This window comes from Betta splendens, chromosome 15, assembly GCF_900634795.4.
Source record: "Betta splendens chromosome 15, fBetSpl5.4, whole genome shotgun sequence".
NCBI lineage: Eukaryota > Metazoa > Chordata > Actinopteri > Anabantiformes > Osphronemidae > Betta > Betta splendens.
Genome location: NC_040895.2, coordinates 9202946 through 9224728, shown reverse-complemented (window position 1 = coordinate 9224728; position 21783 = coordinate 9202946). Strand labels below are relative to the sequence as shown.

Genomic DNA, 21783 nt, shown 5'->3' with positions numbered 1-21783 from the left:
TCCATGACTAATTAACTTACAGCAAAGAGTGTCGTTAGAACATCTGATGATACATCCATCACTGGCACAGCCCTGGAATTTACATTAATGCGAGGTGCATTTCTGGCAGTCGGCCATGTTGGTGCTTTTAAAAGACAAGCAGAAGAAAAGAGAAAGTGTGGTGGAGCCGACACAGTGCTGAGCTCAGTGTGTGCAGTCAAAACAGCAGTGAACTGCTGGACTTGTAGGGAAATATTTGCCAGCTGTAAAAAAGGTTGTATGAAAACTGAGAAAGCAGCCACATGGAGATGAAGCCACACTAATGAACAGACTATAATTAGCTGAAATGTTGATCTTATTGCCTTCACAGCAGGTGGCAATGTGGATCTAAGTGTAGGTTCCAAATGTAAAGATGACAAGTCTTAATTTGGTGATAAAATGCTGAGGTGGAGCTCAGACTAGAATCAAAACATACACAGTGGTAACAAGAACAGGTTTTTATTAATATTTTGTAATACCATATATAATGCAATTGCATATCTTTGGCGAAAATAAATCTTATAAACATTTTATCAACAGAGGTTAGCATACAAAAACCAAAAGGTGTGTCGGTTCAATAGACATGGCAGACAACTGACACAAACTGATACTGGGTTGGCAGCTTTGTCAAATGCAACTAAATGATCATTATACCCACAGGAACTGCAACAGAATTTGGAGAATCACATAATCAATATTCAATAACAGCTGTTGAGCAATAAAGCAACTGGGTGCTGAGATGGGTAACGTTCAGGTCACTCACTCACGCGCCATCTCACTGACCCGGTGTCACTTTGACACCGACATAATGTCTCTTTTGCAAGTGCTACAGAAAGAATGACATAATAATAATGATGATGAGATTCCTCTTCGTCTGTGCATTCATGCCTAAATTTAAATGTATGTCTGCAACTACGCAGCAGCAGCTTGGGGACCGAGTTAGTCGCTTCCAGTCTTCAGTGGCATTCAGAACAATTTAAACATCCCGTAATACCTGGAAGCATGAGTTATGAGTGCGAGTCCTTTGAAAAAATATTATTACACTGTGATCAGACCAAGAACTAGTCTTCAATTTGGACTACATATGTAATTATCTCCAAACATAAAAAATAAAAGAGTCAATCAGCTTCTACAGCACGTGGGTAACGTGTTACCCTGCCGTTCATCAGTTTTGGCAACAAAAGGCTTCAGGATCAATGTCAATTAACTGTCTTCTATCCAACCTGACAAAGAGCAAAACAAAACATCAAGAAAACCTGGCAGTAATGGTTAATTTAAAAACAAAACACCCGCTCTAGAGATGATAGATATTGGCAAAATACTTAATCACTATAACATAGTGAAACAGAGAATGGTGTATTGCTGGAAAATAAACAAAGGGGAAAAACAAAATACTTAAGATGCGTTCACAGAGGGAAAGAAATAAATGTGCCTGGTCATTTGTTTGAAATGACCAGTGTTTGATAGAGTATGCATTCAATAATCCCATAAATTAATGTCATAAATAAGTTGATGATTCATGAACAATACCTTGTTCTTTTTTTCACAGCTAAACAAAACCAGTGTATGCAAGTATTACTTCTGAGAACTGCAGCTTACTCTGCTGAGACCAGTTCCCACTGTAAAGTGACAAAAACAAGTCACTGCACTGACCAGAGCACTCTCCCATTTCCTGTTAGGATGATTCAGAAAAGTAGGGCGTAGTTACTCTAAATCACATGTACATCGTGGCAGCAGGGGGATAGAACGACTATGGTCCTTTTATATCAGTGGCACAAAAACATGTTTGGCACTGACCATACATGCTAAACTAACAGTCAGTGTGACACAAAGTGATCTAGTATGTGGGAAGAAATCGTCTCGTTTTCGGTGCGTGACCCTTGTGCGTCTCCGTGCTACCTTTTTATTGTACGCTGTGCGACTGTGCAGCCTTTGCTGGAGCTTAAATGAGAATTGTGGCCTTTTCGAAAAGCGGTTCACAACTTCCCCTCAGCGAGCTGCGTGCAATCGACTGACAATAAACACTCCATTTCACAGCTTGAGAAGAGAGCGTGCACTTCCTTATTTTGTTCTAGGAGGAAGAGCGAGGATAAAAACACTGGTGGCCAGCCAGAACCGAGGGCTCGGGGTGAGAGCAGCAACAGGTCTCCAACGTCTCGCCAGCGAGCGGCCGCTCAAATCAAGTCCTGTTCTCTCCGACCAGGAATATATTCTGATCAACTACCTTTTATTTAAATGAAACCAAAACAGACAAAGTCTTCTTCGAGCTGCGAGTTAATTTGGCCACATTAACAGCAAGCAGAGGATTTGCTGTATCATTTTATGAAGTACATATATCAAAAAAACCAGGAGACCACATGTAATAAAACTGCTGCAACCCCACATGTGGGCTAATTTACTGTCCACACCCGTTGTCACTGTTAACCAGCTCTACAATACAGCTGTAGCAAGGAGACCTGTCAGGACACCAGTCACATTCATTGGAGCAGTACGACTACTTTAAACAGGCTGACCAGTTCAGTGTCTTCTCTATCATGAAGGTTTGGCTGAAGTCGACATGCACTATGATACACACGCACTTAAAAGGAACTGGGGAGGTTAAACCTATGAACACACAGTGAACATCTGGCAATACATGGCAGATGCTCACTTTGCATAGGCAGTTACACACGTGAATATATAACCTGTGTCTGCACATTAAATGTCATCACACACACAAACTCACTGATGGATGAAAGAGATCGACAGGATGAGCAGAAACAATATCAAAGCGCGGTAATGGCTGCACAGAACTGAGCCAAGTAGCGTAGCTAACTTTGCAACTAAATTTGGCAGTGGCAGAGTAATACTATTTCCATATCTTGCTAATCCTGAAACAGAGCCGGAGCTCCTGTGTAATAAGTTTATCGAACAAGATCATAATACTACTCCAGTCATTCTCTTAATTGTAAAGTTTAACTAGCGTACTCAACTCTGAAGAATGCCACCATGAAGTAATGTCACAAAACGTTATGGTTGTGTATTAATTATTGCAGCTCTCTTAGGAGAGGACTCATAGAGCAAGAATTCCTTTCAAAACAGTGGAGTTGTTTTCTTCAGCACAAAAAGGAGGAACTGATAACACCAGGAGGAGGTTAGATCTTGTTTGTTACAAACATGCACTCATTCGCTTCATAAATAGATTCACTTGGAAGAGGATACAGGTTTGAGGAGGAAGCATGCAATGCTTTGAGTTATAGAAACCTTCAGCGTTTGCCATTTTGTCTGTCAGAGAAAAACGTCTTCGATCACAATCTTCTAACCCAACTCAAGCAGGCAGGTCGTTTTGGATAGGTATCTTGATGGTTCTCCATAGCCCACACACCCATCCCCAGCAGTTACCCCCAAGGTACAAAAGTCTCTTTATGGCTTTGTTCTCCTGTTTGAACGATACTATTGCCATTTGTTTTGTTGGACAGTGATATCTTCAAACAAAAAGGCTCAAAATGGCCAATGAACGATCAGATAAGGAGAAGGAGGCACACTGGGACACACGATCAGGGGTAAGAGGTTAGGGTTCAAAGGGTCCGGAGTCTGTTGAGGGCAAAAAAAAGAATCTTCATTTCCTGTTCAGTTTTGTGCTCTTGACAGTGCGTTTGGAAGTCTCCGTGCAGCTGCGTATACCAGCGAGGTGCAGCAAGGAGCCCGCCGCTTCCTTCAGCTCCTCGTCCAGCTCTGGCTTGATCTCGCGCCGTGCCCTCTTGCCGGCGGGCCACTTGATGGCGGGCGGACGTCGGGCGGTCGGGTGGACGCCCCTCTCGTCCCAGAGGTCGGAGTCCTCGTCACTGTGGAAGCCCTCGCTGCCGGCGCGGCGGGACTGTCTGCGATCGCAGCCTCCCTCGTCCAGGGAGGAGAGAGACGAGGAGGAGGAGCGGGAGGAGCAGCGCTGTAGGGCCACGCTGCTGTAGTTGTGGTCCTGTTTTGGATCGCTGCTCACCAGAACCGAGTCAGGTCTGGAGAGGTCCAGCGGGCTGTCAGAGTTGCCTGAGGAGAGCAGAAGATGGAAACGGTCATGAGTTCATGATTTAAAGGAATTTTTACAGGGAAATGCTTTAAATGCTGCAGTTGTAGTTATGTGAGTTTATATAAATCCTATTATAACTTTGCACTCAATGACCTTTTGTTATTTTTCTGCAGATGTAAGAGGAACATTTTGGTTTAAAAATATCTTTTTAATGCAACAATGTATAATATAATTATGTATAATAATCCCAGACACATGGAATGATCTTTGTAGGTGTCTATATGTCAACATTGTTTATATAACCTTATAACAACTACTACCTATAATTATGCACATTGAATATGGTAATGTTCTCAAAACATTTCCACTGCAAAATGTTTCTAAGAACAAGATGTACACATCACAAAAGCAAAATAAAAAGACTTAAGCAATGAGAGGGTGGTATGTCGGGGGCAAACAGGCGAAGGTAAGGCTGCCTGTAGATTATCTTACATGGGTCAACGTGGTGCCCAGGGGCAGAGTTTAAGAGCATCATGGCAGTGGCAGCATCAATGTCAGACTCTGGAAGAGGAGAGAACATGCATGATGGTCAGTCCTAAAGAGTGAATGGTAGCATGGCATCTCTGAAATGACTGGGAGGACTGGGCTCTTTTCAGCAATTTAAACAGGAAACACATAATGATCCTGTCATGTTTACTGGGCAGACGATATATGCAAAAGATTCACCTAAACAAACCAGTGGATACATTTTTTACACTGATATTCAAAGTGCATCTAATCTTTTTTCAGAAATGACAAAGTGTGTAAAAGCCTCATAGCTCACTTCTGGGGCACTAAATTATTAATGATTACAGTGAGACTGAGTGCTCAACACTCTGCACCAGCAGAACCTCTGCCTGTCGTCAAGGTTACAAATCCAAGAGGCAGGAGGGGGCGAAGAGGAGGCTGAGACGTCAACTGGGAGCTCTCAAACATACGGTCTACATGAAGCATCAATGACTTGAAAGCAACAAATCAAACCAAGAATTGAAGGTAAAGGCACGGTGATGCAGAATGTTCTGGGAGCAAACGTGTGCAAAGGCAACATAATCAAAATACTGCACAAACACAAGCCGTAAAATGGCACTGGATCTGTATATACTGCATATGTAGATTCTTGCTGGGCAGGTAGGTTTCACTGCTGTTAGCTTTACTTGGGTCTCACCTTTGAATGAGCAGCCCTGTAGAAAAAGGTGGCGAGGGGGTGAAGAGGCACTGCAGAAGGAAAACAAAAGACATGAAGGCCAAGGCGCTCAAATAATAATCAATAATGTGAAATGTAACTAATAGAACTAACTGGAGTTAAGGAAAGCTATAATAGTGAGTTTAATTTACCTGGGTGGGGAGGCGGGTGGTGTGCAGAAGGCATGTGCGGCAGGGAAGTGCTGCTTCTTAAGGGCTTGGATCAGGTTGGGGCGGTATTCTGGGTCAACACACCACAGAGAACCTTTTCCATTGGCCTATAACAAAGAGCAGGTACAGTCAAACCTCCATAGGCCTGGTAGAGTAAGGAATGTGCTGCAGCAAAGGGTCTATATGCTCTTAAAGCGGAAATGTTCAGACGTTTATAAAGTCTCGAGCTCGAGTCGGGAACTGTCGATCTGCACAGCAATTAAGCAAGCATTTTATTCATTTATCTATTTCCTTCTTTTAAAAATGCTGAACAAATCATTTACGTCTAGATTATTCCAAAATTCCAAAGCGAACAAAGAGGACTAGACATTGGCAGACAGCAGGAAACAATTGCCCCACAGCAATTGTGTAAAGAATGAATTTGTGTGCTGATGTGTGCAGGAGTGTGCTAACTGTCACTTTATCTGATGGCGGCGTGTTCTTGCCCAGTCTGGGAGGAGAATAGAGTGAGTGAGGGAGGGAGGGAGGGAGGGTGGAGAATAACCTTGACTCAGATTACCAGCCAGCCCTGATGCAGGAAGAAGGAAATGTTTCCATGGCAACGGAAACCACCAGCCAGTGTGTCATGTGAAACTGGTGCTGCTTCACACTGTGCACCTGCATGCTGAGCGGCCTGCACCGCACCATGTTGCTGCTCGCCGAGCGCCCGCCGCCGTCCCCTCCCATGTTGGGAAGCTCCGGGGTCCTAGCCAGCCACAGCCTGGGCGCAGCACGCCACCGCGCCCGCACCGACGCGCAATATGGCTACCGCGGCGACCGTCACCCCACGGAGCAGTTTTAGGCAAATTGGGCAACGCATGCAAACAGTTTAGAAAGAAGAGAAAGCGGCTGCTTTCAAGGCTCAACATGAAGCATCTTATAGTAAATGAATAAAAGCATCATTTCATTGTTCCTACCCGGAAACAAACTTCCATATAACAATCAGGACTTTGCTCTGATGTGAAAACATCTGTGGGAGTGTTTGTTTAAAGACACCTTTAGAAAACAAATCACAGCGCCGATAAAGCAACTAGCTCAAAATAACGTTGACCAAAAAAAACAGGGAAGTTGTTTTATAATTTCCAAAGGCCAAAGACCTAAATGGAAATTTTAACTTTGGAGACAAGAAATTAACAATTTCATGTTTCTTTCATATCCCATTCAGTTTACAGGCAGGACGCGTCATGTGTCTTTCTTTACAGGACACGTGCCCTTCACAAAAACCATTCCCACAAACTCCCATCTGGCTTTTAGGTCACGTTTCTTTCTTCCTTCTGTCGTTTTTAGACTTTTAAATGCAAGATTCTTTTCCATTTGATTAAAACTGTTTCACTACCTTGCACTGTTTCAGGAGATAAAGTCCTATCTTGGTGTGCTGTGTTAGCGTTTCCTCTGAAGGAGTATGTGTGACCTTGACTTGATTCCTTCCTTATCGCTGCAAAGTCAGGAGGTCCCTACAGCTGCCTTACTGTCCTGGACACGGACAAATGAGCCGCGCTGCAATGGAGGACTCCAAAGCAGCACTTTGCTAAATGACACATTCTGGCCTATGAAAACTTTAACACACAACCAACAAAGATAGAGTAGTGAGAGCTATTTCAGTAGAAGCCACAGACTGAAAAAAAGAATGAATCTGTACAAAGTGTATCATAGTTGAGTGTGAACCTACCTTTCCCAAACTCCTATCAACCTTACGGAAGCATTTGTTCAAGGACAAGTTGTGACGGACTGAGTTCTTCCAGCCAGTGGGGGCATTTGAGAAATAAGGGAAGTGCTCGAGAATCCAGCCATAGATTTCTTTAACAGGCAAAGACTTGCTGGGAGACTGCTCGATGGCCATGTAGATGAGAAGAGAGAACGAGAAAGGGGGCTTGGACTTCAGTGAGTCCCGCTCCCTGCTTCTGCCGTGCGATGACGATGAGGAAGATGACGATGGGCCCTGGTTGGACTTGTAGTCGCCCTCGATGTCAAAGAGGGGGCTGCCGCTGGTTGGAGCTTCGGGGCCCCCGAGGGTGAAGTTCTGGAGCAAATTCTCGTGGAGCCAGTTGAGGTTAGTGAGCTCCTCATCTTCGGTACCTCCGGTGCGATCCACGCTGGTCGCCAGTGGGCTGGACGCACACTCCGCCTCAGGCAGCGTTCCCACACCACAAACACCTCTGAGCCCCGTTCGCTCCTCTTGCATACCCGGAATTTCCGTTTTCTTATCTGGTGACATCCCAATAATTGGACCCATTAAATCAAAGAGGTCTATGGAGAGAGAGAGAGAGAGAGAGAGAGAATAAGTTTATCATTTAAACAGGTTATACATACACACCCACAGCTTTGCTGATGGTGTGGAATAACTGGATCCAACATACTGAAATGATGTGCTCTTCCAAGCGTTGACCCTGTTTTCTTAAGTTTCCCCTGGGGGCACACCCCCTGTAGCTGTGCCTGTCGGCCTCTTTCACGCCTTCTGGCCCTCTCTCTGTCAGAGAGGCCTTTGACTCTCATCACTCCCGACTCCGACCAAGAACCTTCGAGGAGACCCTCTCAAGGAACTAAACCAACTTAAGGCCCCACTTCTTGACGCCCACCTCGTTTCAGACGAGACTCAGCTGCTCGTTATGAGTAAATGAGCATGAAACCATTCAATGACTGCTAGAAGGAGTGGAAGTCCTCCATCTTACAGAGTGGATGGCTCTTAAAGGCTGATCTAGATGAAGCCAGAATCAAGTCTCAATTTGTTACCAGCCTGATTAAGGAGAGTAAAGTGGCTATAAAGTTGTCAGTCATTTAACAGCACTAAGGAATTACAAACTGCCACGAGCTCTGTATGATTAACCAATTCCATCCAAAACTGCTATTATTAAGAAGACCTGTACAAAATTGATGCTGTCAATGATGTAACTGAACCTGATCTAGTGAGGTCTGCACAAAAAGAAATATTGTAAATGTACAATATACAATCCTATGATCCTGCAAGCATGAAGACATAACTATTGCTCAGCTAACAACGAGCTTTCTGGCCTAGGTGTCTCCATGACAACCATGTCATCATGTCAATTAGGAAATCCCACAAACAAGAGTCAGTACAAATGTCAGTAATCCATAGTGACTGCCCCTGACACAGACACATACTGAGCACACACCCTGCCCTGGATCTGGGATGGTCCAGGGATGCTCTGCATAAGGACTGAGATGGAAGCGCGGTTGAAAGGTTGAGGAGAAAAATGCAGTAGACTGACATACATTTTCATTACAGCGATAAGAACTGGGTCAAACTCAAGAGTGTTTGCACAGTGGGTGAGACATGAGAGGGAGCGTACGCGCACACACAAATCAGTTTGTCAGACTCAGTCAGCAAGGGAAGGAGGGGGAAGAAGGACACATTAGTGCATTTACCAAATGAACACTCAACTATCAATGAGGGCATAAGCACGCAGCACCGGCATGGAGTGGTATCTAAATCAAGGCTCATCATTTATTCAGCCTTAAAAGCATACTTATATACAGGTTTGTTTCAGTGTCTGTCATAAGAGTCCATCTTGTATACTAGCCTCTGCATATGTTCCATGTGGCGCATATATATATGGAAATCAAAGAGCTATTTAAGCCTAAAGCAAAAGAGCAGAACAGCTGAAGGCAAAAGGGGAAATAGCAATAGGGGAATAATGGATGACCAGAGTAACACAGAAAGAGTGATAGAGACCAGACGCCAAGATGGGGAAGCAGATGAGACTCGGTGCTACTGAGGTAGGCTGTGTACTGTAAGTTATCCCGAGTCTAGGATGAATCACAGCTCTCACCAAAAGTAGAACAAACAGATGTCAGGCATTACGAGAACTGTCCATTTGTGTTAAAAGATAATCTCTGCTCAAGAGACCGAAATTCCATACCCCTTGACATGACGTGTGCCCACGATGAAAGAATTATGAATTCACAAAGAGAAAAGGGAAAAAATATTATTTATTTCTCTGGAAATCTTTTGTGTGTGTTTGTGTATGTGCTGATACTTCTGAACAAGAAAGTTTGGATAGGCAAACCATGGTGGGAAGTCTACACAACAAATGCCTATGGCAAAAAATGAGCTCAGGGCAAACCAGAAGCGAACACGGGTGTGGCAAAAAGTAAAGGCCATACCTGAACCTGAATCGGGTGTCAGGTTCAGGTTCGATTAGAAAGTGCGGCGAAAGCGTTGACTGGAGCACCAGTCAACTGAAAGCACAGCCCATGCTCTCCATACTGGGCCATGAGTAACCAGCTGACTGGGACATGAGATGACGTCACGGCCTGGTGAAGTGTCAGACCGCTGATTAACCTTAAAGCAAAGGGAGCTTCACCTCAGTCAATTTTCAGGTCCCTGAGCTCTCGGCCGAGCCCTTGGGTGGCAGAGTGCTTATCCTCTTCGGAGCTGCTCATCCAGAAGGCCATCATTTGAATATCAACAGAGGCGGAGTGGATGGAGGGGAGAGCTGTATTGCTTCCAAGCAAACACAGGAAGTGTTTCTCCATTAATGCAGCTGGTCAATTACCGCCGCTGCCGCCGCAATGATCGCGGCTATCACCGCTCTTGTGAAGGCATCAAAGAGCCAGCGGCGTCTGGGAATGCAACGAGGGGACAAGAGTGGCGGCTAATAAGCGGGACCGGCCTGTTGACTGCAGCTCATCCTTGAAAACGCACCAAAGCTGCAACGGTGCTGACCTGATGGCTCATCTGCAAGTTAAAACAGCCCCGCGCACCGCCAGCCTCATCATATTCATGTGCAAACAGGCAGGCACGAACAGCAGGTGCCAAGGCACATTTTCACCCCTTTCAAACTGCTCTTTTATCCTGTTAAGCACTTAGCCTATTCAAAAATACACAAAGACATATGGAGATAGCTTAAAGTGGCAAATCAAGCCGTTGATGTGTCAAATATGGACGAGGGAATGTAAGGGAGATGATGGCAGCATCAAAATGAAGAGGTGCTGCTTTGAGATGTTTCCTGGGAGGAAATCTCTCGATGAGGACTCAGTTGCCACGGCAGCCGATGTTGTAAGGGAAGCAATTGTGCTAATGTCTGTGCATGAAGAGAGAGCTAATGTGGAGGGATCAATACGCGCGGAAAACGCTGAAGCCAGCAGTCTTCCGCTGCTCTCCACCAACAGAAAGGCCACCGGCGACCTGGGCGTCGCACCGGCACAGCGCTCCTTCCGCCGGTCGAGCTTCGACGCCGAACAAAACTTCCCGCACGCCGCTCTCATGGGACGAATCGACGTGTCCCAACACAGGCTCGGGCGCAACTGCCGCGAAAACCGGTCGACACCCTCCTCGCGAGGAACAAACCGGTTGACTCAAACCAGTTACACCTCTGCAACAGATAAACAAAGGTGTGCCGCAGGGCCCCCGCGGGGGGGGGGGGGGGGGGGGGGGGGGGGGGGGCGTCATCCGACACCCTAACTGATGTTTAGGTGACGACCCAGTCTGGCTGCAGCTGTAAAACTGGGAATGAGACAAAGGGGCGTGAGCTGGAACGGGAGGAACGGGGAGCGAGAGGCTGCTCCAGAGCCAGGCGGCCAAGTGGCAGCGCTTTATTTTACAGGAGGGTCCAATCATGTCATTATAAATAAAGCCTCCATTAATGTGAAGGCTAATCAGGCCACTGCTAAAGCGCCGCTAAATGATACATTTTTTTAAATGAAACTACTGGGTGGATTAAAATAATCCACGCGACGCCCGCGGTGGAAGCAGAAGAAAGCGAGCTCGCACAAAGATTTAGGAACGGCCCCACACTCCGCTCGTACAAAGGAGCAGTTGTTTTTGCTCTAGTCATGTTTCAGAAGCGCTCAGTATTCACCTCACAGTGTTAAACAGAGGGCCGGGAGGGAAGGAAACACCGCCTGCCTGTTGAGGAAGTTCATTTTCAGCAAACAAATTCAGCCTCCGCGCACAGACGTGTCTGCGCGGCCCGCTCCAGCAGCGCTGGACTCGAGCAGCGGTCTACGGGTTCCAGCGCGGGGCTCGCAGGCTGCTGGCAAACACCCGAGCAGAACCTGTAGCGGCCGACGAGAGGGTTTAACAGCCGGGGGGGGGACTATCAAACAATTAAGTTCACGCAGTGATTCTAAACCCAAACACATAAGGCTGCGCTTGGACTGTCAACAGACGGGAAGAACATGGCCGCCCCCGGCCAAGAGTGAAACCTTATCTCTGGGGTCAGGTGCCTGTAAGTTCAGTGTACAAACGCTCAGCGCCAACTGGCTTTGACCAGCTGGCCCGCATCTTTAATGGTAGAGTCTTTGAAATTCCCTTTACTTTTGGAGGTTTGCTGAACGCACCCCTGGACGACGCCTGGCGTCAGAGCAGGCTGTAATGCAGTTCTTCATATGTATCTATGCCAGATCCAGTGGGAACAGCACAAGGACGGCTAGAAGTACCCTGCTTTAGAATAATTTAAATATTTACTGAAGCTTCTAAAATGAGCAAAGCGGCAGAAGGGCAAACATGAAGCAGCAATAATATGACAGACACTTGAACGCTCCTTCAGAATCACAGGATATTTTGGTGCAACTCAAGTACAAGGCCTCGAGGATTCTTTGCTAAAGTTAATATTATTTCCCTCCAAATCCTTTTTGCAATAAATCGCCATGGTGATGTGATCTCAAAGCTAGACTTTTAAAAATAGCAAGGCTTTAGACACGCTCTAGTAAACTGGGCTTCGTACTTCATCAGTTGAGCTGTTTTAAAGTTCTGGGCTCAGTATAAAATACTGTTGTTTTCGTTGTCTATGACAGCTTCATGTTGACATTGCTTTTCAACCTAATGGCCACATTGTAACCTCGTGGGTGACTTTACATGTCTGGTAAACCGACACCATCACCGTTCAAGCCAAACCCAAACATCCATCCAGATTCAGCATCACTCGCACACGCTATGACCAGCCTGTGCTGAAGTACACAGAGCTGTGATGGAAATTCATGGAGACTTTCCACAACACCAGCCATTAAATAAATCCCGGTAATTCAGCCAGGGGTGAAAAGACAAAGGCCCATTATGATAACCGACAGTTGTGCTCCCCTCTTCCTTTCTCTCAATCAACCAAAGTGTGACATAAGTGTTTCCTTTAATGAGGTGGGCCCTAATGGGCTGCTGTTTAAGTACAGACCAGCAGAAACACACAGGAAGAGGGACAGTCGGGGGGTTGGACAGGGGCAGAAGAGAGGAGGGGGCAGAGCACAACCTCTGTAACAAATCAAGAGATGCAAAACAATAACTGAAGTAGAGACAGACACCAGGAACAAGAATATACATAGTGTATCTTTTGCTTTTGTAAATGTATGTACATTTACATTCATGCCATGTATTAGTAAATAGCTGAACCAAACCTCAACATGTTCCGCATTCTTGTTGGTGTCATGACATTAACAACAATAGGTTTACACTAGTCTGGAAAATTGTGACAGCTGTTAAATGCAAAGCTTGTGGGATAAAAATAGATGGCATTTGGCTGCACTCTGATCTCTCAGGAGACGTTAAATGATGTAAAACCTCCTAAAAAAAAGCAATTTCATCATCTGAACAGGGGAGGAAAACAAAATCATGCCCAGAGACGTGAAGAAGGGCCGTCACAGACCCAACATCTGCGGGCCAAATTTAGAGCTAGCACCTATGTTTGATCAACAGAAAGTCTCAGATATAAGACAACAAAAGACTACACACCCCTGGGGATGTCCCCTTCAAACAGACACGGAGGCCGAACAAAGGTGATGGAACACACATGCAGCAGGATGAAGGGTTACTTAAAGCAGACGACTTCACAACCCTGACAGACATCAACAGTCAGCGCTGGAGCCCACTGATTAGTGGCTGGTCCCAGACACGTGTGTGACTGCATTGTCAACAGCACAGTCAACCTAGGCCCTCACCGTGATTCCATTAAAACGCCTTTCACTTGGTTACAACGCACATTGTTCATTTATTTTACGCATTATAACATTAAAATCAAACAACCACTCTATGTAATTAAGACCATCAAGTTCCCTATTCTGCTAATCACTGAATTATTCAACCTCTTTCGCTGCTCCAGCAATCCACTCAGCAAAATCAAAGTCATCAATGACTCAATGGTGGAACGGTTTTCACACAACAGCAGGTTATAAAGCTTTGTTCCTTCAGTTCCGCCAATGTATAAGAAACTGGGTTTGGACCTTGTGAAGCCTTGTGAGGTTCCTTCCACATGACTTCACCGTCGCATGTTTCGTGTGCTTCCATGATCCAGATCCAGATCACGGTGGATTTTAGAGGACCCAACCTTTGGTTTTACTCTGGGTCAGAGTACACAGCGCTGTGATAAGACTGATTACACAGTAACGCCACCATTTTGAAGTACAGATTCTGTGCCACTCTTGCTCAGAAAGAGGGCAGCGGCAATTGCTGGTCTCTTTGGTCAAATTTATTCTTCATTAAAGGCCTTAAGAAACATCTTCCTGTTCAGAACAAAGACGCAGCTTTGCAGAAAGGTGTGTGTATTTACCAAAAGACGAGAACATTTGAGAACACTGTGTGTACAGATTAATTTCATTGTGGTCCGAATCATACTGCGTCAATGGCCCAGGTTTTAATGCCATGATTAAATGACAAAAACACCAAACGTCACTATGACTCATGTCACCCAGTGAACATAAACAAGTTGTGAACTTCAGTTTCAAGTTCTATCAGTGCGGCGTCTTACTTTCGTCTTTGTTAACACTGTATCGTCTACACAGACATAAAATAGAGACCAAAGTATGCACTAAGAATGGTCTTCCTCATATTTCACGTGTACTTCATTTTATATTGAAATAGAAAGGAAGGTTGAAATGCTACTTATGGTAACTATAATAGCTCAGCAGGCTAATGGTGGGAATAAATGAGCTTATACACAACAAACAATAATTCAATTGTACTAACTTCAGACCACAGCACCTATTAAAAGGTGTTCCACATCAGCAATAACATCACTAGGTTACAACAGGTCTTATTTATAGTGTTGAACGTTCGTCAAGTTAGCGGACCCTCATCTATTCTGGGAGCCTGTCCCTTAAGAGGCTCCTGTACATAGGAACACGTACAGGAGTGGATGCACCCCACAACTCCAAACAACAGCACACACAACAGATGGTTTGACCCACAACATGACCGCAGAGATCCTGGCAATAAAATAATGGCACACTGGCAACATCTGTTTCTTTATTGTTTAGTTTGTGTCCATTCAGCCCCCGTTGCCTTTGTCTTCTATTTATCACAGGGGCTTTCATAACTGTCAGGCCACGGAAAGGGAAGAACGTCGGTCTGCGTTAATGTCATAACCTCGCGAAGAAATACATCATTTCCTACTACTTTTTCCTGAGTATAAGCGGAAACCTTAGAGCACGATGAACTTTAGATGACAGTGATCCACTCCAACGGCAGGTGAATAAACTAGGAGTGAACTCATTTCACAGCAGCATGTAAAGCGTATCTGGATTACACAGATATTTCCCCTACATGCTGACATTGTTTGTGGAGCACTCTGAAACTGGGACAATCTTATGATAATCCATTACATCATGTGCTCCACTAGACAGCGAAACCTCCCAAACCTCAGCTACAGCCGATATACAGCAGGAAACGTTCAACTACTTATAGAGATGAGGAATTCAGAGCAACTACTGGAAGTGACAATCAAACACCAGCCGAAAAACACGCGTCGACGCACCAGTATGGAAATATTTAATTGAACGCCCGCTCTGGTGGCGATAGAACGGGATCAAGTCAAGGTCCTGACGAATATTATTTATTATACTAATGTTCAATATGCTGAGACATTAGTCACCACCAACTCGAAACCACACTCAGGAGCAGCCACGACCCGAGACACAATGAGCAATGCAAAGTTACACACACTGACGTGGACTGTTGCACAACGCGACCCGTCACTCGGGACTTTTTACGAGGCAGCGTATCTGCGTTTAGTTCGTAACATTCGCTTCAGCTTTAGTTAAAGTGCGTTGCGGGAGTTGCTACATGACCAACGTTAGCTCCTTACCCAGCACAAACCGGGAGGCAAAGTGGAGTTAGCCGTCGCTCGGTGGGTCAGTGAAGTAGACGCACTGCTAGCGTTAGCATAACACGGTAAACGTGTAAAATGACACATTATTGTTGTTCCCCCTGAGTGGAAACGACCACCGCGTTGTGGTGCTTTAAATATCGCCGTCCACTAATAAAGCTTCGACCCCGAGGAGAGGGAGAAGTAACGTTAACATTAGCTAGCTGGCCACATGCTGCCGCCTGATCTGCCATGCTGGCTGCTCTAAGCAAAGTCACTTGACCACATTTACTTTTAGCTTGTTCGAAACGCACACCGTTGCGCCGGCGAACGCGAGTCGGCCACGGCGAAACCGGGGGAGAAACCCCCCGCGCGGGTACTTACAATCATCCACGGCGCGTCCCGGTGCGGTGCGTTTAAAGACACGTCCGTGCGCAGTTTATTCAGATGTCTGTCTCGCACAATGTCAGAGATCAGATCAGCAGCTGCTTCCTCCATGCACGCAGCGCGCAGATCGCACAGCGCACGGCAACGCTACCAAACCCCTTGCCGTCGCCATGGCAACAGGCCTACTTCAGCCAATGGGAACCCCTCCCCTCCTATCTCCCCTGGCAACTGCCGCAGCGCAGGAGCTCCGCGCACGAGCACGCCATCCTATTTTGCATCGTGCAATGTGCTTTCACTTCTCCTGCCAGCTGCTCGCAATAATAAAATACGCGAGAGAAATATGTTGCGTGATTAATTTGTGAATTATAAAGTACTGTTGGCAGTTAAGTAATAGCGAGATTATTTATAAATTCATAAAAAAGCTCGTTTGTGATCAAGCATGGTCCCCCCCACCACACACGCACACACACGCACAGGTCCCACGCACACACGCACACTAACGCGTTATTTAGGCTACACAGACACGTTGGGGCGGAGAGAAAGGATGTTTCACCACACCCAGCTATGTGACGATAGTGGACCTCCAATGGGGCCCCTCCTACAGTAAACGATACAAGGAGCCCAGTATGCGTGATCCATAGTTACACAACAAACATGTGTGGAGACTGAGCGTTTAAACAAAGCAAAGAAAAGAGAAGTGGGGGAAATAGAGTCATGATGTTTTCTGTACTCGTCGCAAGTCTTATTAAACATTGTCTGTGCTGGTGAAATGTCAAAAACACAACTTTATGGAGGTGTTTCTACAGCCGGTTTTGTAGGCGATGATGGTTTTGTGTCCTTTCCCAGCTTTCTGTGGAGTGCAGCTTAACTGGCCAACAGACTTCTCACCACACTGAAACTTTCACATAATGGTGATACCTTACTCATCCCAGCCACTCCATTTCAAAAGCGTTCACGAGTAGCTCTCTGCGGACCGATCCGGCCGTCCGTCCGTTTGCCTGAACGGACGGCGTGTGTGTGTGAGGCAGTTGTGGAAATGCAGAATGCACCGGTGCTGCTGCACGCCCTTGTGTTTACCTTCCTTGAAACTGGATGAACAGGCTTGCAGTGGTGTGATGGCAGTTTTGTGTCAATGCAAATGCCTGACTGGTGACTTTATTTATCATTTACAGAAAGCTATTTCAGTAACTTCCTTCTTGATTCTATGTTGAAAACAGAGTATTCTTCTATTAATTGAATTTAGTTTTTGCAGCTTTTCTCGGATCCCTGTGGTTTCACTGTGTTGCGCACTGAGCTATTCTTAGGGCCAGCAGGCAGCGTAGACTCTGCCCCATTTTTTCCTTGCAGTATCACTCGTAGGGATGATGAAGTTGCAAAGCCAGCAAATGAGCGAGAGGAAAACAAGATGCATTAATCACCAGGGAAACAGTTGATTGAGGATGCCTTGAAAAGACAGACCCATTAGCCTGTGTGCCTGCATTGCTACTAATCTGATTGTAAAACTGTTAGGCTAAAACAACGTGCCCCACTGGCCACCACCACACATGCTCATAACAGTATTTGAGCCTTTCCTGATCCTGATTCCTGAGGAGTGACACGTTTTTATTTGTGTGGCACATGTAAATAATTAAATGCAATTAAAAAGTCTGCTTATGCTGTTTAAGAAAGGTTAAATAATTACAAGAAGCAGCTCACTGTGTATAAAGGGGAGTGACGTGAAGAATAGAGGTCGTGCCGGCGCTCGTATAGGAGGAGTATGTGTGGTGCTGATGAAGGGATGAACAATGAGGAAGCCAGTGTGATGGAGGGTAGTGACCAAATGTGAATGAGGGTGCAGCGTGTGTGAGCAGCCAGCCTATGGTGGCACGGCGGTCAGGAGGCCTGCTGCTTTAATGGTCCATAAATCTGGGTGGACTGGCTGGTCTGATGCCGCCCCAGTGAGACCCTCTCATGCGGAAAATGAATCAGACCATTTTTACAGAGCGCAAGTGTGGAAGCTCTCACCCTCCCCTATTGCCAGCGAGCCGATAAGAGCTGATGCACGCGCGCCGCGCTCCATTTCAGCAGGTCTGGAGCTCATAAAACTCTCTATTAGCGACAACCTTTGTTTGCATGCAGCTCCCCGTCCGGGCCGTCTCCTTGGCCCCGTTGTTCAGGCTTCACTGTCTTTTTTCCTGTTCCGCTTTTGTGCCGGGAACGGGAGCACAGATGTTGACACATCGGTGCACATCCAGGAAAGTGGAGAAAACTATAAAGGAAACCCACAGTCTAGCAAACATTTACCGATATTTGACGTGGAAGCTGTCGCCAGTTGGCTGCAGACAGTCGGCACCATGGGCTAATTAGTGTGAACCACCTTTGTAGAAGTCATCGGGAGAATTGGGATGTAGATTAAAGACAGATGAATCTCTATAGCATTTGATTTTAGTATCCAGATCCTAGATAAGTGTGATCAGAGTGGTTGTTGGTTTAACGGATAGCGTTTGCATTTTCCCCAGGACAAGAAGGCAGCTATCTGTGAAGCTGCCAGAGGCCACCTGCTGTGCAAACACATGCACAAGAAGTCCAGACTTAATTGCTCTACAAGGATCACACCACTTTTATTTAAAGGAGAGCACCACTGACTGATTCCTCTCAAGTATTTCTTGTAGTAGTTCCGGCCTTAAAGCGGGTTCATTTGTGTCTTTGTGGTCAAATTAGTGTAAATGTTACGCATACACGCCCTGTAACTGCCAGCGGAGCAACCAGGCGTGGTCAACTTGTTCCAAATGCAACACTTTCTTTGTTCTTCAGGTTTGTTTTCCCTAGAGGTCCTCGCAGCTTTTGGCTGCAGTTATCCTGCAGCTGAAGTGTGTGTTTGCCTACAGAAGCCTTTGTTTGACAATCCTTTCTGCTAACCAGGCCTTATGAATTGTGTCAGCGGTGTGCCCATTGTGTGTTATCTGTCAGCTGATAAGTGCCTCCTTTAATGCACAGGCAATAAAATGCTCAACATGTAGGGCCGAGGAATGATCTTTTCAGCAGCCAAGCAAATATCCTGTAATTCTGTATTGATTCAGTCTATTTGTTCGGGTTAGATTGGGCAAACACATATATAAACATGCCCAAATGTCAGCTCATTCCAGCGAAGGGTTATGAAAGGAGTGTGGACTCAAGATGCTTAATTCAATTTTACGGCGGCTTAATGAAAAAGAGCTCATCTGTTTAATGAAACAGGACTGTGTAACCAGATGCTGAGTAAAATGATTCTCCCAGAGTTTGTTTACAGAACACAAAGAAGTCAACTATTTACTTAAAACATGAAGAAACGTGAATGTTGAGTGTGAGTATTGCACATTGCAAAGATTCTTGATCCCATTGTAAGATGTGACACTAGCATAGTGTAACAACATCTAACTGCATAATTAGTACAACACACACACACACACACACACACACACACACACACACACACACACACACACACACACACACACACACACACTACAAAATACAAACTCCACACTGCACTAAGTGGGAGTGAGAGATTACCTACAGTGTAGTGGCAGTAAAAAAACATTATGACCACATATATAGTTATAGTCCCAATAAACGTCTCTGTACTGTATAACAGCCTGCATAATATAAAGTGTTAAGAATCACACTGCAGATCACCACATTTTATCTTTAGTCGTCACGGGTTTTCCAGCAATAAATGATGAATGGGAGTGATTCTGCCGCTTCCATTTGCAGCCGGTTTGGAGTTTTAATTCTTATGTATGTCATCTACACGTGTTTAAAAGTGAGCAGTTTACAATCACTAATGATGGATCTATTTGTGTAAATGTAAAAAAAAAAAGTTAAAACACTCAAATAACAAAACACAAATGAAACATTCTTCTATTTGCTGAACTGACTTAACTATTTAATCGCCACCAAACACTAAACTTTCCTGTGTTTTATTTAACACCATGAGTGCTGTTCCCACTTTATTGACCAATATCTGTATCTCTTTGCATTTGTAAGTACACTAAAACTGCTTGACTCCCTTTATGAAAGCCTTCAAATTGCCCTGCTATACAAAGGCCCACAGGCAGGGGCAAATGAATTAACCCATCGATGCCTGGCTGTTCTATTGCCAATCTAAATGTTGTAATTCACTCCTAATGACTCCTCCTTGCAGGCAAATAAACACTGGGAGTCAATGAACTGTGAACCCCCCCAGCTCTGAAGCGAACCTGCAACTCAAAATCCTCCATCAGCGACTCGAAGCCGCCTCGTCCGCTGCGGGTGAATTTACTGCAAACAACAACACGGCACCAACGGCTTTGTTTCTTGACACTGCCTTATCTCTTCGCGGCATCTGGCCCTCCCCGCCGCGTCGTGGTCACAAGAGCACTTTATCTCGTGGGACAATAGTGGACTTGTGCCGTAGTGTTGCTGTCTGGCACTACCAGCTCTGCAGTGAGACGGGCCACTTACGAGGCAACGTTGCAGGAAATACGTGGCTGTTTTGTGCGTTTACTGTCAACTTAAGCTAAAAAATAATCTGCTAATATTGTATTGCATGTCATGACACTACATCTGTCCTCGTGGGCACTTGGGTTCGTCTGATAGGACGGTGGTGAGGGGGGGGCGGACGCCTGAGGGGCGCAGACGCCCGTCCCGGGTCCACGCGGAGCCCGGCTGTGAAGCTGAGAGCGGGCACGCGGCCGTAGCGCGGGGAAAGTGGCGCAGTGCCTCTCCGTGCCTGGCTGAGCACTGGGTAATGAAGCGTGGCAGAGCAGAGAGGAAGGGAGTGTGTCTGCAGGGCAGGCACGGCCCTCGTGTTCCTATGCAACCGGGGCGGAGGGCTAGGTGATGCTGCGTACTTGTCATGCTGCTGCCACGCTTCCTTCCCCTCGCTCCGGTTAGTCGTCCTTTTCAACAACTCTCTCTCGTGCCGCATCACGTAAATGTGGCGCTGTCAAAGACATCCCGGCGCCCCAGTTTGCTCGGTGTTCGTCTGCCCGAGGACAATATGCAAAAGGTCTCCAACCCAATCAAGCAATGATTATAACAGCCCATGACAGGACATTAACATAAACAAGCATCTGAGTGTAGCTTCAAATAACTACCACACTTGAGTATTTATAGCTGGTGTTATACATTTATTGAAATTAGACTCTTGTTTTCTCCATTGACTTCTCCTCCTTCCTGTCTGTGAAACAGTTGGCTGCACTTGCCCTTTCAACCTGAGGTCTGGTGAGAGCAGATGAGCTATTGTTACAGAGGTGGGGTCTTGACTGAGATACTTTCCATAGGGCAAGGCCGCTCACCTCTCCCCACCTTCCGCTGTTTTGCACATGAATGGATACATGCAACAAACCAGGCCAGTGACTCAAATGGGAACACTCAGCTTAATGGTCAAATGAGTGAGATTAAAGATAACAGAGGTGTGTCCTCATTTACATCAGGGTCTGGTCGAGGTTTCATTTTCGAGTTTCCCTATACTACCCATATACAACTAAGTAGCAACAACAGGGAAGCAGAGAAAACCTGTGATTATCTTCAGTGTGTGATTTTCATCGTACTCCTACAGAGACAAGCACTTAATATTACCTATGATACAGTCACACATTTCCTGTGGGCAACAAGTGTGCGTCTATTCTTAGGTGAAGGACTGAGCCTCGGCGCTCACTGCTCCTGCTTCCCATACGTTGGACGGGAAGAGGTGTGATTTAGTCCTGCCAGGTCCGACTGTGTCCGTGTACCCTGCGTCCAGCTGTAGAGACGGTGAGGCCCATCGACCATCTGTCCTCAACCAGAAGATTCAAAGCTCAGCTCCCAGAGCACGGAACAAGGGGGGGGGGGTGAGGTTGGATGGGGGAATCAGCTTTGTGTTGCCATAAAGCTGTCTTTCCTCTCTCCTAGCAACGGCCTCCCATTTCCTTGGAT

At 45.9% G+C, this 21783-nt stretch overlaps 1 protein-coding gene across 4 annotated transcripts; it reads right to left on the bottom strand.

Moving 5' to 3' along the window:
• Positions 1-461: 461 nt before the first annotated feature.
• On the bottom strand, positions 462-16065 carry foxn2a (forkhead box N2a). Of its 4 annotated transcripts, none has more exons than XM_029175370.3 (6): positions 15865-16065; positions 7122-7699; positions 5396-5520; positions 5226-5275; positions 4514-4582; positions 462-4041 (listed from the first exon to the last, which is right to left on the bottom strand). In XM_029175370.3, exons 2-6 carry the CDS (start codon positions 7683-7685, stop codon positions 3617-3619), a joined length of 1233 nt encoding a protein of 410 aa, XP_029031203.1. In that variant the 5' UTR covers positions 7686-7699; positions 15865-16065; the 3' UTR covers positions 462-3616. The 4 variants fall into 4 exon arrangements, with proteins under 4 accessions (XP_029031203.1, XP_029031204.1, XP_029031201.1 ...); XM_029175371.3 differs by lacking the exon at positions 15865-16065 and adding an exon at positions 15481-15806; XM_029175368.3 differs by lacking the exon at positions 15865-16065 and adding an exon at positions 7810-10736.
• Positions 16066-21783: the final 5718 nt, after the last annotated feature.

Bases quoted from the DNA above. Each gene is read 5' to 3' on its own strand.
- foxn2a (XM_029175368.3), bottom strand. From the start codon at position 7,945: ATGAGAGTCAAAGGCCTCTCTGACAGAGAGAGGGCCAGAAGGCGTGAA. The intron at 7,700-7,809 runs GTATGTTGGATC...CTCTCTCCATAG, and splicing joins TGGAAGAGCACATCATTTCA to ACCTCTTTGATTTAATGGGT. The intron at 5,521-7,121 runs GTAGGTTCACAC...TCTTTGTTATAG, and splicing joins TTGATAGGAGTTTGGGAAAG to GCCAATGGAAAAGGTTCTCT.